At 39.2% G+C, this 14,687-nt stretch overlaps 1 protein-coding gene across 7 annotated transcripts in view; it reads right to left on the bottom strand.

Annotated features, from left to right (window-relative positions):
- The window catches only part of LOC132815808 (zinc finger E-box-binding homeobox 1-like), a 193,334-nt gene that overhangs the window by 72,263 nt on the left and 106,384 nt on the right, over positions 1–14,687 (bottom strand). For 5 of the 7 annotated variants that reach the window (XM_060825056.1, XM_060825057.1, XM_060825060.1 and 2 more), the window contains exon 2: positions 5,400–5,603. The exons of the other annotated variants lie outside the window; for them this stretch is intronic. In XM_060825056.1, coding sequence (XP_060681039.1) covers positions 5,400–5,603 — 204 coding nt within the window. The remainder of the gene's footprint in view (positions 1–5,399; positions 5,604–14,687) is intronic. 7 annotated transcript variants of the gene reach the window in all.

The following is a 14,687-nucleotide window of genomic DNA, read 5'->3' as shown; positions in this document are numbered from 1 at the left end:
TGGGCCTGATTGAATTATCCTCGGATTCTCTGGGAAGCCAGGGAGGAGATTGCAGAGCCTTTGGCTCTGATCTTAATGTCGTTATTGTCTACAGGAATAGTAATTTCTCCCCACCCCCACCCTCCTCTCATTTCTCTCTCCACCCTTCAGGCACTTTGCCTGTATTCCTGATGAAGGGCTTTTGTCCAAAACATTGATTTTCCTGCTCCTCAGATGCTGCCTGAACTGCTGTGCTTTTCCAGCAGCACTCTAACCCCCTCTACAGGAATAGTGCCAGAAGACTGGAGGATAGCACATGTTGTTCCCTTGTTCAAGAGGAGTCGAGGCAAATCTGGTAATTAGAGACCAGTGAGTCTTATTTTGGTTGTGGTAAAGTGTTGGAAAAGATTATACAGAGATAGGATTTATCATCTAGGAGATGAATAAGTTGATTAGGGATAGTTAACACTTTTGTGAATGGTACACGGAGTTCTGTGAGAAGGTGGCCAAACATGTGGATAAGGATAACAGTTAATGTGGTGTATATGGATTTCAGTAAGGCGTTTGATAAAGGTTCCCCACAGTAGGCTGTTGTACAAAATATGGAGGCATGGGATTGAGGGTGATTTAGTAGTTTGGTTCAGAAGTTGGCTAGCTGAAAGAAAACAGAGGGTGATGGTTGTTGGGAAATGTTCATCCTGGAGTTCAGCTACTCAGTGTATCACAAGGATCTGTTTGGGGGTCACTGCTGTTTGTCATTGTTACAAATGACCTAGATGAAGGCATAGAAGGATGGGTTAGTAAATTTGCAGATGTCACTAAGGTTGGTGGAGCTGTGGATAGTGCTGAAGGATGTTGCAGGTTACAGAGGGACATAGATCAGCTGCAGAGCTGGACTGAGGGGTAGCAAATGGAGTTTAATACAGAAAAAAGTGTGAGGTGATTCACTTTGGAGGGAATAGTAATAGGGTGTACTGGGCTAATGGTAAGATTATTAGAAGAGCAGATAAACAGAGAGATCTCTGTATCCATGTACATGGATCCCTGAAAGTTGCCACCCAGGTTGATAGAGTTGGTAAGAAGGCATATAGTGTGCTGGCTTTTATTGGTAGAGGGATGGAGTTTCAGAGCCACAAGGTCATGCTACAGCTGCACAAACCTCTGGTGTAGCCACACTTGGAGTATTGCGTACAGTTCAGGTCACCAGATTAAAGGAGGATGCAGGAGCTTTGGAATGGGTGCAGAGGAGGTTTACTAGGATGCTGCCTGGCATGGAGGGAAGGTCTTATGAGGCAAGGTTGAGGGATTTGAGGCTGCTTTCATTAGAGAGAAGGCAGCTGAGAGGTAACTTGATTGAAACATACAAAATAAGAGGGTTCGATAAAGTGGACAGTGAGAGCCTTTTTCCTTGGATGCTGTTGGCCAGTATGAGGGGACATAGTTTTAAATTAAGGGATGATAGATATAGGACGTGATGTCAAAGATAGTTTCTTTACTTAGAGAGTAGTAAGGGCATGTAACGCACTGCCTGTAACAGTAGTAGACTCGCCAACTTTAAGGGCATTTAAATGGTTATTGGATAAACATATGGATGAAAATGGAATAGTGTAAGATAGATGGGCTTCAGATTGTTGCACCGGCCTGTGGAACCATCGAGGGCCGAAAGGCCTGTACTGCAAGATAATGTTCTATTAAGGTTTGTGGATGTATGTTTGCTCACTGAGCTGGAAGGTAATGTTTTCAGATGTTTTGTCACCAAACTAGGTATCATCAGTAAGCCTCTGGTGAAACACTGCTGTTATGTCCTGCTTTCTATTTATGTGTTTATATAGAAAGCAGGATAACACCAGCACTTCACCAGAGGGTCAATTATGATGTTCCCTAGTATGGTGACAAAACATCTGAAAACAAACTTTCCAGCTCAGCGAGCAAACTTACACCCAGAACCTCAACCCAAGGTACAAATGTTCTCAAAACTCAGTGATTAAGAGCCCTGTGGAGGAAGTAGGAAAATGGTATTGAGAAATGCAATCAATCATGATCGCATGGCACAGCAGACTCAAATGGGCCAAATGGACTAATCCTGTTTGTATGTTTCATGGCCTTCAATACCGGTACATATTTCCTGAGAGAAAGGGAAGGAAACTATTCACAGTATTCCCGGTATAGCCTTGAATTGTTTTAGCAAGACCTCCCTATTTTAATATACCATTACTTTGAAATAAAAGGCCAACAGTTTATTTGCCTTCCCTGTTACTTGCTGAACTCAGATGATTTTCATGATTTATGCATGACAATCCCTGTGCTGCAACTTAAGATTTTTCTCCCCAAATTTAATATTTAGCTCTTCTACTGTTCCTGTCAAACTGCACAATCTCATTTTCTCTACATTGTCAAGTTGTTGCTCACTTAATTGTTTATATCCTTCTGTAGATGCTTGTGCTATCTTCACTACTTGCAACTAATGTTTGCATCATCCGCAAACCTGACGACAGTACATTCACTAGGAGAAAGTGAGGACTGCAGATGCTGGGGATCAGAGCTTAAAAATGTGTTGCTGGAAAAGCGCAGCATCAAAGTAGGAGAATCGACATTTCGGGCATAAGCCCTTCTTCAGATTCCTGAAGAAGGGCTTATGCCCGAAATGTTGATTCTCCTTCTCCTTTAATGCTGCCTGACCTGCTGCGCTTTTCCAGCAACACATTTTAAAGACTGTACATTCACTCCTGGTCATACAAGTCATTAATATATATTGTAAACAACTGTGGCCCCAGTAATGATCCCTGCGGCAACCCTGAAAATATCCCCCTTATTTCAATCTTGTGTACTCCATTTGTTAGTCAATCCTCTAATGATGTAATATACTACCCCCATCATGAGCTCTTATCCTACTAAGCAGTCTTTGACAGAAAATCCAGATTTTTGGAATTCCCAATTTCTTACATCTACTGGATCCACTTGATCTATCCTGCTTGTTATCTCCTCAAACAAGTTTGTCAAACATGATTTTAATACACCATGCTGACCATTTGATTTTATTGTGCTTCTAAATGGTCTGCTATGACATCCTTTGTAACAGAGTCTAACATCTTCCCAATGCCTTATGTCAAGCTAACAGATCTGTAGCTAACTGTGATTTTTGTCTCCATTTTTTAATGAGGGTGTTAAACTGGCAGTTTTATAATCCTTTGGTACTTTGGCCAAACTTCAATTTGGCCTGCTAACGAATGATCTAAAATTGCAAATCCAATAGTTGCTAGTTTTAAGAACTAGCCACAAATTAGTTAAGGCAATATTTTTCTGGACAGAATTCAAGAATCTTGCAGCACAGGAGGTTGCCACTTAGTCTATGCTTATACCAACACTTTGAAACACCTGTTCAATTCAGGCTCACATTCTAGATTTTTCCTCAGAGCCATGCAACTTTTTCCTCCTATAACCTTTTGAAATTTTCTATCCAAACTACTTCCACCAATTTTTCAGATAATCCACCACAGATATTGACAAAATGACATTCGTCTCTGGAAAATCAAATCTAATTGCCCCTCAGTCATTTTGTCTATTATTTTAGATCTAGGACCTCTGGTTACAAATCTGCTTGCAAAGGAAATGACGTCACCTCTCTTGGTCCAGAGAGGATCCGTCACAATTATGAATATCTTTATTGCATTTAACCTTTCCAGTTCAAATGACAACCATCCCAACTTCTCTAATCTCCCAGATAAATGAAGTCCCACATCCTTGGTACCCTATGGATAAACCTCCTCTGCAGCCTTCCCAATGTTTTGATCTCCTTTCAAAAGTATGCTGCCCATGATTAACCAACTGAAATTTAAGATTTAATACGACTGTCTCAATTTTGTATTCAAATGTTCCTATTTGGTTTCTTAACTACCCAAGCAATTTCCTTTGCCAGCTTCAAAGATTTGTGAATACACTCCGTCTCTCTGCTGTTGGACACCCCCAAATAGTGTTATTTAAAAATACTGTTGCGTATTTCATTCCTCCTAAATGCATCACAATACATATGCATTAATTTTCAAAGCCAGAATTTGTAGCCCAATCATAAATGCCCTTGAGCAGGAGGTGGGGAGCCATTTATTGAACCACTGCAATCCATCTGGTGTAGATGTGCCTGGTGTTGTTAAGGAGGGAGTATCAGGATTTCGATCCATTGATAGTGAACAAATGGCAATATTGTTACAAATCAGCATGGTGTGATGAATGTCCGCCCATAAACTTTCAATCAATTAGAACAGCCTACATAAATTATGCACCTTTTGCTGCTTTGTTGACGTATAGCTCTTCTGTGAAATTACTGAAGACTTGTCCGAAAAAAGTAAAGCACAATACACTTGGCCAATTAGTCTGCACCAATTAGTGGAAAAAAAAACATGCAATGAAATGAAAGGGGACAAATGATTAAGAAATGCTAAAATAAAAAGACATTATTAAGAGGCAGGATTGTACCATTAACATCCTGTTGATCAATTGCAAAACAAATAACGCAATGGTCTGGAAATGACAAAATCACTTAAGTACGTAGCTAGCATTCGTAATATTCATTGTAAACATTTTTTTTCAATGTAGCACAAAATTAAATTGCCATTTCTGCTCTCCATAGAAAGCAATGTTTAAAATGAAATTGGTTCAAATGAAATGTGATCTATTGGGACAGCAATCATGTCGGTTTGAGCATATACCTGCAATGAATTTGTAAACTTAATACTCTTAGCACACCACAAACAGGAAAAGAAAAAGAATGACAAGACGACTGTCTATATTCTCAATGTGTGTTCAATGCTGATGTCTTATCTCAAACAAAACAAATTAATTTTCCCAGCACCACTCTCCCATCAAATGTGCAAATGCTGCAATCCATGGCAGGGATTTGGGGAGGGGGTGGGGTGGGGAAATTGAGTTGGAGTTAAAATGGGAGTTCCACTTAAATAACTGTGAGATAGTACCAAACCAGGAAAACCAGTTTGATGCTGCACATCTCCTTCTAGGAGGTATAGGTCAAAGGATTGGTGCATTTGTTATTATTAAAATTGCCACACTAGAAACGTTTACATCAATGGACTTGGAACTGACATTTAACCATTGTAAGGTGAAAATGAGGACTCCAGATGCTGGAGATCCAAGTTAAGTGTGGTGCTGGAAAAGCACAGCAGGTCAGGCAGCATCCAAAGAGCAGGAGAGTCGATGTTTTGAGCAAACGCTGAAGGGCTTTTGGCCATAACACAGACTCTCCTGCTGCTTGGATGCTGCCTGACCCGCTTTGCTTTTCCAGCACCACACACACAAATTTAAACTATTGTTCCAGGCAAGGCAGTCCAAATTCCAACAACCACAACACCATGCTAGATTGAATAGACAAACAGTGTTATGCTTCAAAGCACTAATCCCAAAGTACCTACCATCATCTATCCAATTGGTGCTCTCATTTTCTTCATCTGTCTCCTCTTTTCTTGATAATACTGAACGCTTTGTTGGCAAATCATCTTCTAATGCATTTGTATCACAATCGCCAGCATCAGTTGCACTCTCATCTTCCACAATATGCAATTTATCTTCATCATCTGTATCTGAACTTGCTTCAACCACATTGTTGTAGTTGGTGACTGCAACAAAAACAAATGATTATGCTAACATCAGTGACTATGCATATTTGGATCCTTGTGAGTCACGCTGCTATGTATTAATGGAAGTCACTTCTAACAGATAGCTACTACAGTATCAAAATCAAGAATAGCACTGTATCTCAGACACACTGGAATTGGGAACGGGAGTAGACAATCCTATCCATCAAGTCACTTCACCATTTAATACGATCATGGCCGATCTTATTCTAGACTTCAATTCACTTTCCTACCTGCTCCCCATAGACCTTTATCACATTTTCTATTCGGAATATTTATTTATTTCTTGAATCTGTGATTGATTCTGCTTCCATTGCATTCTGGAGCAGTGAGCTCCACAGCTGCACAACCCTCCGAGAGAAGTAGTTTCTCCTCATCTCAGTTTTGAGCCTACTTTCTCTCACCCTGTCTCTGCGATCTTTTGTTCAAGACTGAATCTACACTCCAAGGTTCAGCAGCACTCCCTAGGACCTTACCATTAAGCGTATAAGTTCTGCTAAAGTTTGTTTTCCCAAAATGCAGCAACTTGCATTTATCTGAATTAAACTACATCTGCCACTTCTCAGCCCATTGACCCATCTGGTCAAGATCCTATTGTAATCTGAGGTAACCTTCTTCGCTGTCCACTACACCTCCAATTTTGGTGTCATCTGCAAACTTACTAACTGTACCTCTCATGCTTGCATCCAAATCATTTATGTAAATGACAAAAGGTAGAGGACCCAGCACCGATCCTTGTGGCATTGCATTTGTCACAGGCCTCCAGTCTGAAAAACAACCCTCCACCACCACCTTCTGTCTTCTACCTTTGAGCCAGTTCTCTATCCAAATGGCTAGTTTGCCCTGTATTCCACGAGATCTAACCAGTCTCCCATGGGGAACCTTGTCGAACGCCTTACTAATGTCCATATAGATCATATGTACTGCTCTGCCCTCATCAATCCTCTTTGTTACTTCTTCAAAAAACTCAATCAAGTTTGTGAGACATGATTTCCCATGCACAAAGCCATGTTGACTATCACGAATCAGTCCTTGCCTTTCCAAATACATGTATATCCTGTCCCTCAGGATTCCCTCCAACAACTTGCCCAACACCGACATCAGGCTCAACATGCACAACAAATGTGGAGGTTGTTGAAGGAGCACTTATTGAGATGACCCACTGAGACAGGCAAGGAATGGTAAGGTGAAGGAGCCTTGGATGACAAGAGAAGAGGAGTTTCTCGTCAAGAGGAAGAAGGAAGATTACTTAAGGTTGAGGGAATAAAGATCTGACACAGCTTTGGAGGATTACAGGGTACCTCCGGAAGAACTCAAAAATAAACTGAGGAGAGCTAAGAGGGGGCATGAAAAAGGCTTAGCGGGAACGATTGGGGGAAACCCAAAGGCATTCTATACTTATGTGAGGAATAAAAGAATGATCAGAGAGAGGGTAGGGCCGATCAGGAATAATAGAGAAGTTGTGCCTGGAGTCTCAAGAGGTAGGGGAGGCCCTAAATGAGTTTTTCCTTCAGTATTCACTGGACAGAGGGACTTTGTTGATAGTGAGAACACCGTGGACCAGGTTAATAGGCTTAAACAAACAGATTAATATTAAGAAAGTGTGTGTACTGGATATTCTGTGAAGCATCAAGATAGATATGCTCCCAGGGCTGGACCAGATATATCCAAGGTTACAATGGGAAGCAAGGAATGAGACTGCTGTGCTTCTGGCGATGATCTTTACAATCTCACTCTCCACGGCAGTTATACCGGATGATTGGGGGGAGGCGAATGTTCCTCTGTTCAAGAAAGAAAATGGGGAAATCTTTGGGAATTACAGACCTGTCAGTCAGTCTTGTGCCTGTGGTAAGAAATGTAATGAAAGGATTCTGAGAGATAAGATTTATGACTATTTAGAAAAACGTAGTTTGATTAAAGTTGGTCAGCATGGCTTTGAGAGGGGCAGGTCATGCCTCAAAAGCCTTAATGAGTTCTTTGAGGATGTGACGAGACAAGTTGACAAAGGTTGAGCAATGGATTTGGTGAAAATGGATTTCAGTAAGGCATTTGATAAGGTTCCTCATGGTAGGCTTATTCAGAAAGTTAGGAGTTATGGGATACAAGGAAATCTGACTGTCTGGATACAGAATTGGCTGGCCGAAAGACGACAGCAAGTGGCCAAGGAAGAAAAGTAAAGTATTCTGCCTGGAGATCGGTGACCAGTGGTGTTCCACAGGGATCAGTTCTCGGACCTCTACTCTTTGTAGTTTTTATAAGTGACTTGGATGAAAAAGTAGAAGGGTGGGTTTGTAAATTTGCTGATGACACAAAGGTCGGTGGTGTTGTAAATAGTGTCAAGGGCTGTTGCAGGCTACAAGACAGTGACAGGATGGAGATCTGGACTGAGCAATGGCAGATTGAATTCTATCTGGATAAACGCAAAGTGATTCATTTTGGAAGGTTGAATTTGAATGCTGAATACATGGTTAAAGACAGGATTCTTGGCAGTGTGGCGGAACAGCAGGATCTTGGGGTCCATGTATATAGATCCTTCAAAGTTGCCACCTAAGTGGATAGGGTTGTTAAGGCGGCGTATGGTGTTTTGGCTTTCATTAACAAGGGGACTGAGTTTAAGAGCAGCGAGGTTTTGCTGCATCTCTATAAAAGTTAGATCACACTTGGAACATTGTGTCCAAGTTACAATGGCCGCCTCGTTACAGGAAGGATGTAGATACTTTAGAGAGGTGCAGAAGAGATTTATACCAGGATGCTGCCTGGATTGGAGGGCTTGTCTTATGGAGAGAGGTTGAGTCATCTGGGATTTTCACACTGGAGAGAAGGAAGAAAGAGAGGTGTACAAGGTAATGAGAGGTGTAGATAGAGTAGATAGCCAGCGAAGTTTTACCCCAGGGCAGAAATGGCTGTTATAGGGGGTGATAATTTTGAGGCGATTGGAGGAAGGTATGGGGAGATGTCAGAAGTAGGTTCTTTACACAGAGTGGTGGATGCATGGAATACACTGCCAGCAGTGGTAGTAGAGTCAGAGACATTAGGGACATTTAAGCAACTACTGGACAACTACATGGATGGTGGTAAATTAAGGGATGCTTAGTTTAGGTTGATTCTAGATCAATCTAAATGTTTGACACAACATCGTGGGCTGAAGGGCCTGTACCATGTTGTACTGTTCTAAGTAGTTAAATCTTATTAGAAAGTTTGGTAAAAACAGTGTACAAGAAAGTTAAAAATTAGCATTACACAAAGGAAGTGTCTAATCAGAATATTAAATAATATAAATAGTTTCAAGAAATATTACTGCAAAAAAATCCAAATATTGGATAACTAACAAGAAAAATTAATCAAGGTTACTGAAGTCCATAAAATAAGGTAAAATTATGAATATTATCTTGTAGATGCCACTAAAATCAAGAAGGAACATAGTTTAACAAATTTGCAGAGCTTAATTTCTGCCCTATATCATTGTAGCATTCAGGTATGAGATAATATTGTGAAGTGCGTATTAACAGCACCTTGCCTGAATAAATAGTACCATGCAATAGTCATTTAATTCTACTATACTAGCAAAGGAAAATGACATATTCCACACAATAAATGACAAGATGAAGCAGAATTTGAGCTTCAATAAATGGCTATAACAATAACAAAAGTAACATTGTACAGCTGCAGTTCTTAAATCAGGCTATTTAATAATGATATTTGGCATTTGGAGTTTCCTTTGATATTGCAAGTTTGGGTGCATTTTTTATGTAACAAAAATGTTATAAGCCAGTTACAAAATATAAGATGAACAGTACCAACGAATTTGAATAATCGTTTACTAAGTCTAATTCATGAGATCAATTACATTGTTCACCATGATCACTAAAATACTTGAGAACAGAAGTTTCACTACATTATGCTCTCATTTCAATGACCATTCATTTTCGAATTGTTTGCAAATATCAATCCTTCCAAAAATTTAAGTTTACCATGTCAGCAGTTTCTTAATTCAAAGCTATGGCCTCAGTTCGCAGAACTTATTGTTCCAAATCTTTTGTTCCTAATGACATAGATACAGAAATCAAGATTCCCAATACTAATTGCTGCAAAGCAACACAAAAATGGATTCTTGATTTCAATCAAGATCTGCAAAACCTATAATGACTGTTAAGATACCAGAATACAAAGCAGTTAATTACCATTTGATTATCCATTTTGTGCTTTCTCCAAGTTGAACAGAATCTCTTAAACTTCATTAATTGACTGAAATATTGTAGTAAATGTGTTATTTTCTTATTTCTTTAGTGCATTTCTTGCGACAAATGGTTCCTTTTGACAATTTTAAGCGTCATCAACCTTAACGCAACGGTCCTTGCATTCCACTTTAAAAGACAAACAGTAAAGTCACTAGTCCCACCACACCGTCGGGCTGTTCTTTCATTAGACACACGACTGGTGGTGGCTTAACATGAAGGTCACCACACCTCAGGTAAGGGAGGAGGTTGAGAAGGCAGGATCTTCATGATAACCTCAGCCAGCATGGGAAATGAACTAACTCTGCAGGCATCACTCTATATTGTAAACCAGCCCTCAAATCAACTGAACTAACAAAAGAAAGAAAGAAAATAGGTAATATTAAAAAAAAGGAAACAATGTTAGTTGCTGAATTAAGTGCATGTTCAAGATTATCACTAAATCTGCAAGCATGTAAAATAATTCACAATGTGAAAGAAAGTGCATGGTAGCATACCACAATAATTTAATAGCATAGAAGTTCAGTATAGCTGATAAATCATAGCCTGTGTTTCCTAAAGGCATTAAATGCCTTTTGAGTTTAAGTCATTAACTAAGAAAAGGGACAGTAGCCATGTGAGTACAAATTGGCTGAGGGACAAGCAGTAAAAAGGTTATTTTTCAACTGAAAGCTGTGCAGTGGTGATCCCCAATGGTCATTATTGGGATCCTTGCTTTCTCTGATCTATAAATGATCTCTACCTCAACTTGTTGGACCCAATTTCAAAGATTAGAGATAGCACAAACCTTGGGAAGTTTGTAAACAGGGTAGAAGACAGAAGTTCAAAAGGGTTTGTTGGTAGAGTGGGCAGATAGATGGCAGATGAAGTTTCACTGGTAAAGTGAGGGACAATTCATTTTGGTACAAAGAACTTGAACAGACAGCATAAAAAAAGGAACTAAAAGGGTGTGCAAGAGCAGAGAAACCTGGGTGCCTAAGTGATTATTAATGGCAAGTCAGGTAGACAGCATAGTTAATAGAGCATATAGTATTCTAAGCTTCATTATTGGAGACAGAACAGGGAAGTGATGAAAAACTTGTAAAAACTTGAGACCTCATCTGAAATATACAACATAGAATTCTGGGGTGTCACAGTTGCGACAGGATTTGTGTAATGGAGAAAAATGTAGAAGAGGTTCACAAGAATGGTTCCAGGGATGAGACAAGAAAAAATGAGGAGTATAGATGCTGGAGATCGGATCGAAAAAAGTGTGACACTGGAAAAGCACAGCAGGTCAGGCAGCATTAAAGGAACTGAAGAGTCCATGTTTTGGGCATAAGACCTTCACCAGGAATGTATTGCAGGGATGAGATACCCTTGTTATTAAGCGTTTTCCTTGTTGTAAAGGAAAAGGCTAAAAAGAGATTTGATAGTTTTCAAAATCATGAGGTCCCTCGAAAGTAGATCTGCAAAGCTGTTCCCGTTTCTAGATGAATTGAAACTAGTCCATAATTCGCAAGAGACAGATGTGAGGCAAGAAAAAAAAATCACACAGTGAGTAGATAGAGTCTGAATGCATTGCCTGGACGTGTGGGAGAAGTAGGCTCATTTAAAACATTTATGAAGGCTCTGGATGATTATTTAAATAGAAAGAATATGCAGGATTACAGGGAAAAGACATGACACTAAATGAATAAGCTCAGAGCTGATGCACACATGGTGGACCGAATGGCAACCTTCTACACCACTGCAATTCTGTGAAGAGTACTGCGCATATCAAATTGATGCAGAAATAGACAGAAAAATGAAGGGCAATTTTATGCATGCACAGCTCTACCTGTTAGAAAAATGACCAACTTATGACCAGGTCTGAGTAGTCCCAATGGTAAACATAACATGACCCAGTTCTGGTGAATGGTTATTGATCCAAAACATGGACTCAATTTCTCTTCACAGATACTGCCTGTCCTGCTGAATCTCTGCAGCTTTTTAAAAAAAAAATTTACAGTATTACCCTTCCTGACCATGGTAAAAGAGATACTTCCAGGCATAAATCATTGTCCACTACGTACTGAAGGTCTTATCCATACACTGATGGAGCAGGACTCATTTATTAAGATGCTGCAATTCAAAACACAAGGTGCTCAAAAAGATGGTCTTGAGCATCAACTAATGCTGAATCCATGAAATACAACAATATGTTGACTGAAAGCCAAGGAATATTGGACCTAAACCAAAGACTCTTCTGGGGGAAGACTGAAAAGAATATATTAAAAATAATGGGTATGACAATGGCAAAAGTTAAAAATAAGGCTCACAAAGAATAATGGAAAAGCTGCTACAGCCCTATTTTAAATGATTCTATGAATATGTACTGATTAATAGCAGCAGCAAAATGAGCAAAATAAATGCTCTCCAGCATTTAGTAGGCTGGATTGCTGTTAGCAATAAGAGAGAAAGAACTAATGGGGTGGTTAAATAAGTGGATAGGCATCTCAAGAGGAAGACAACATTAAAGATAATAGCAGGTGGCAAATGTCTTAGCAGATCTGTATTTACAGGTAACAAAAGAAAATGTAGGGAGAAGTTAACAAAATCTGATTTTAAAAACGCGAGTAATTCTGGAAAATATTGAGACTGGTTCCAAAAAGTATTAAAAATATATGTTTTCATTCAACAAAACCCCTGAATAAACTCCTTCAACTTTATTCATCATGATCATGTGTGTTTGGGTCAATTAAGCAGTTACTGAACTGTATTAGGAAGCAACTAGTTTCGAGCAGACAGTAATTACTTCAACCTGGAAATCAAGGGCCATAAATGGTAACTATACAGCATTAGCTGCACTTGAGAAATTTCCTGATTAATGACTTTAAGTTACCCTGTGCAAATCTGCCAAACCTAACAGCCCTTTTCATGATTTAGAAGAACAAGCACAAGAATGTTCGCTGGCAAGTCACCAAAACACTTCAACACAAGGCCATCACGGCTCATGAGCACAGTTATATTTACAATAGTTGGTCCCTGATTTTAAAGTATGATATTTGAGACAAAGCCCATAGGACAAATGTTGCCCAGAAACCACTTTATTCCTTCTCGTTTTCCTTGGTTTCTTTTAGCTTTGAACACAACTTCAAAACCTTCAAACACTTCAAAATTTCCATGCCATCTATTTGGGAAGGAAATGGGTAAAAACGGTGGTAAAATGAAGAAGGGAGAGAACAGAATAGGATTGAGCATACATAAAATAAGGAGAATGGGCATATAGGGGTGAAAGAGAAATTTGAATGCACAGAGCGTGGAAATATGAGGGTAACAGGTTAACGAGGAAAAACAAGAAAGATGTTAAAATCAGAAGACAGACATGTTTCTCTTCCTCATAAAAACAAATCAAAAAACTAAGAATTAACAAAATTTGGGGGGGAAAAGGAAAGTAGATGAGCTGAACTGAAATTGACTAATTTTTCAGCACACAGACTGCAGTATTTAAAGTCCAGCTTCCTAGTCCCATAACAGGAGATTATTCATATGTTAAAAATTGAAAATTTAAAAACTGAAGTATTGAATCAGTTCTCGTAAAAATGGTATAAAAATGTCATGCAGCAATAATAATGCTGTCACCAACAGTTTGGAGGTGCTTTTGTAATGTTTTTTAAACTCAAGCTATACTGGAGCCAGTCTGATGTCCAGTACAACATACATTGCAAAGTTAACTATAGTTAATGTTAGAAATTGCTGTTGTGCACTGGCTTCATGGCATAATTATATATATCAATAAAGAGAGTCATAGTTATACAGCTTTTGTAGTTACAACCCTCTGACTTAAACAGAGTTGATAAACCAATTCCAACTCTGGCCTCTCCCCTCCCTTCCAAACTGACCACTGGTCCCAGCTCATAGTCAACATCTGCTTGAGCATAAAGTTTCTCCGAAACCCAAGTGTCTAGAGTGCATTTTTTAGTAAGAGAAACAACCTGCAATTAGCTTGCTGGCCTGACATCAATTCAATTAACAGCTCATTTGTTCTCTTTAAATACAAAATGCTGCTCGTGGTCCAAAGGTCATATTTCAGTTCATAGTTCCAAACCAAAAATAATAAAATAAAACAAAACAAATGAAAAAAAAAATCAGTGAGTGTCCTAACATTAGGAAACCCTTTAACATACCAAGGTAGACAGATATTTGCATTTCTTTCTCCTGCAAACAGCAACAAATGCTGAAATCTTTAAAAACTTTTAAATAGAAACAGGGTTATCCATCAAAGAAACAGACACTATGGTCCAACCAGTCCACACCAACCAAGTTCCCAAAGTTAAACTAGTCACACTCACCCGCTCTTCGCCAATGACGCTTATACATTTCTTATTCAGCTTATCCAAAACATCTTTTAAATATTGCAACTGTACCTGCATCCACCACTTTGTCCATCATTTCATTTGACACATGAACCAGGACTTAGTATAACTGAAGCAGAACTTTAAACATCCTGCATTTTACTCCTCTGGCTTATAGGCCAGCATTTCATCAGCTCTTTTGATTATTTACCGGTTAATTACATTTTGTACCTGGAGACCAAGTGTCCCCACCCCACTGTCCGCTATCTTTGGAGATTCTTCGTTTTTAACCTTTTCACCACTTAAAGTACCCTCTTCTATACTTTTAGGTCCAATATGGATGAATGCATATTTTCTGACACCAAACTCTGTTTTGCTTATTTACTTAAAATTTGAGATGTCAACAGATTATGTCTCCATCTAGCTTGGTTATAATGCCACCTAATTTTGCGAAATTTAACACATAGCTTTATATTCCATCAGAGCTGAAAATGCATTGCTGGAAAAGTGCAGCA

The sequence above is a fragment of the Hemiscyllium ocellatum genome, chromosome 5 (genome assembly GCF_020745735.1).
Source record: "Hemiscyllium ocellatum isolate sHemOce1 chromosome 5, sHemOce1.pat.X.cur, whole genome shotgun sequence".
Taxonomy (NCBI): domain Eukaryota; kingdom Metazoa; phylum Chordata; class Chondrichthyes; order Orectolobiformes; family Hemiscylliidae; genus Hemiscyllium; species Hemiscyllium ocellatum.
Note: the sequence above shows the minus strand (reverse complement) of the source record. Positions and strands in the feature narration are given on the sequence as shown.